Source organism: Sinocyclocheilus anshuiensis, unplaced genomic scaffold (assembly GCF_001515605.1).
Source record: "Sinocyclocheilus anshuiensis isolate Anshui unplaced genomic scaffold, SAMN03320099.WGS_v1.1 scaffold1052, whole genome shotgun sequence".
Classification (NCBI taxonomy): Eukaryota; Metazoa; Chordata; class Actinopteri; order Cypriniformes; family Cyprinidae; genus Sinocyclocheilus; species Sinocyclocheilus anshuiensis.
Window position 1 is genome coordinate 1135355 of NW_015549556.1, and position 2306 is coordinate 1137660.

At 35.6% G+C, this 2306-nt stretch overlaps 1 protein-coding gene across 1 annotated transcript; it reads left to right on the top strand.

The window, feature by feature from the left end:
* Positions 1-505: 505 nt before the first annotated feature.
* LOC107656958 (toll/interleukin-1 receptor domain-containing adapter protein-like) lies at positions 506-2002 on the top strand (the record flags this gene model as incomplete). The annotated part of the gene is made up of 2 exons (XM_016444920.1): positions 506-749; positions 1767-2002. Coding segments are annotated over 2 exons (303 nt in total), but the record flags the coding sequence as incomplete, so codon positions are not given.
* Positions 2003-2306: the final 304 nt, after the last annotated feature.

Below are 2306 nucleotides of genomic sequence, written 5' to 3' on the forward strand. Positions count from 1 at the left end.
TATTTTTGAAAGCATCCTCACTTTACAGCATTTTTACAGAAGTGCCTAAAACTTCTCACAGTACTGTAGCTTTGCAGGAAGGTTTCTTCAAGCGTCTTGGAGATGTTGCCACAGTTCTTCTGGATTTAGTCTCAGTTTTTTCTGCTTCTTCATGTAATCGCAGACGGACTGGATGACGCTGAGATCAGATATCTGTGTGCAGCACTGGCTGTTGTCAGACAAAAATCTCACTGGATTATTACAATTAATGGCAAAAGGAATATTTGGAAATGTAAACTGATATTTCCTACTGACACACTACAGCAAACGATAGAAATAACTGACTTAAACCATTTTTTGTTGGTTAAAATACTAATGGCCTAGGACTTGCACAGTAGTGTATGTATATACGCACACACACACACACACACACGCACACATACACACATACACATACACACGTGTGTAGTTTAAATGTAATGTTTAGTCAAGGACTTGCACAGTAGTGTATATATATATATATATATATATCGTGCAGGACAGTCACTGCTGGCTGTTACTCGTCACTCCAAACTTTGTGAAGGATGACTGGTGCTCGTATCAGATGCACCAGGTCCTGTCTGAAGGGCCCATGTCACAGAGGATCATCCCGGCTGTAGTAAACATGCCCAGATCACAGCTCCCGCTCGAACTGCGCTTCCTTTTTACTGTGGATCTGAACACGAACAAAGAGTTCGGCTACACTCTAGTCTACAAGACGGTACTTCATTGTGAGTATTTTGCATCTAGTATAGAGTGTGTTCACGACACGTCATCAATCCGGAAGTCGGCCATATTGGTGGCAGTGAACGTAAACAATGCCATTTATCTGAATGGAACTCACAAATTTTGCTGATTACTGCTGCTGAAGATGGTCAATTATTGTCGACTATACAGTTGTATGGTCAGTTATACAAATCCGACTCTCTAACCGTATTTTATTCATGTTCATATTTTTGAACTGAATACATTTGTTTTCACAATGAACAGATGAATGCTCATTCTAAGTGATTTGAATAAATGTGTTAGAAAGTGTGATTATTTAAATACAAATTAAATAGATGCAAATAGTTAATAATAAACTATTACGCATGTACTGACAAATATGCATCACATTAAGTTTATTAGTTAGTTTATTTTAAAACTCTGTAATCCACATGGAAATGTTACATGCATTTAAAATACAGAAATTCTATCATTCACTCAAACCCATGTTGTTCCAAACCCAAATGTTAACTAAAATTAAAATGAAAACAATATAACCAATTCAAAAAATATTAATAAAAATATCACTATGATGCAAATCTGTTCTGTGAAACACAAAAGGAGAATGCCCACTCTGCTCTTTTCTGTATGATGAAATTGAATGTGATGCTGTCAGGGTCCAAACAGGCCAAAAATGTACTGTTTTTAAAAAATATGTATCCATAATCCAACTCATGCAACTTTTCAAGTCTTCTGAAGTCATAGAATAGCTTTGTGTGTACAATTTGAGTAATGTGTCACTTACTGAGATACTTACAGTATACTTACAGTATAGTGGGAAAAGGTGCTTTACTCTTCTGGCTTTGTGCAGCTGGAAAACTTCATCCCATGAAACAGAGATAAAGCCTTTTTGTTCTGTAAACCAGACTGGAATGTTTATATTTCAATCTTTCCCACACTGACTTTGCTCGACACTTGTAGATGTTTTGTTACGCCTGGAAACATAATATAGATTCTCAACAGCGTTTCTTGTTTTTTTACAGATTTGAAGGACATGTCTGAGAAGGAAAAGCCCAGCAGTGCACCTCAGTCTGACGGCTGAGAACAGACTACCAACATTCATTGTATTGACCGCAATGACAAGATTCTTCACTTCCAAGAAGTGACATCCAAGCAGCCAAGCTGTATCGTAACTCTATATGCACAGTCTCTCCGTCTAATGTCTCAGAGTTTTCAAAATTAAAATTAAAGATGAATTATGTCAAAATTGGTTCATCTAACCGTTAAAGGGATAGTTCACCCAAAAATGAAAATTCTGTCATCATTTACTCACCCTCAGGTTTTTCCAAACCTGTATGAGTTTTTTTTTCTTCTGTTGAACACAAAAGAAGTAGTGTCTTATACATATATACACACACTACCATTTAAATGTTTGGTGACAGTAAGATTTTAAAATGTTTTTCAAAGACTTCTGCTCACCAAGTCTGCATTTATTTGCCCAAAAAATACAGTGAAAATTGTAATATTGTGAAATATTATTACAATTTAAAATAACAGTTTTCTATTGTATTATATTTTAAAAT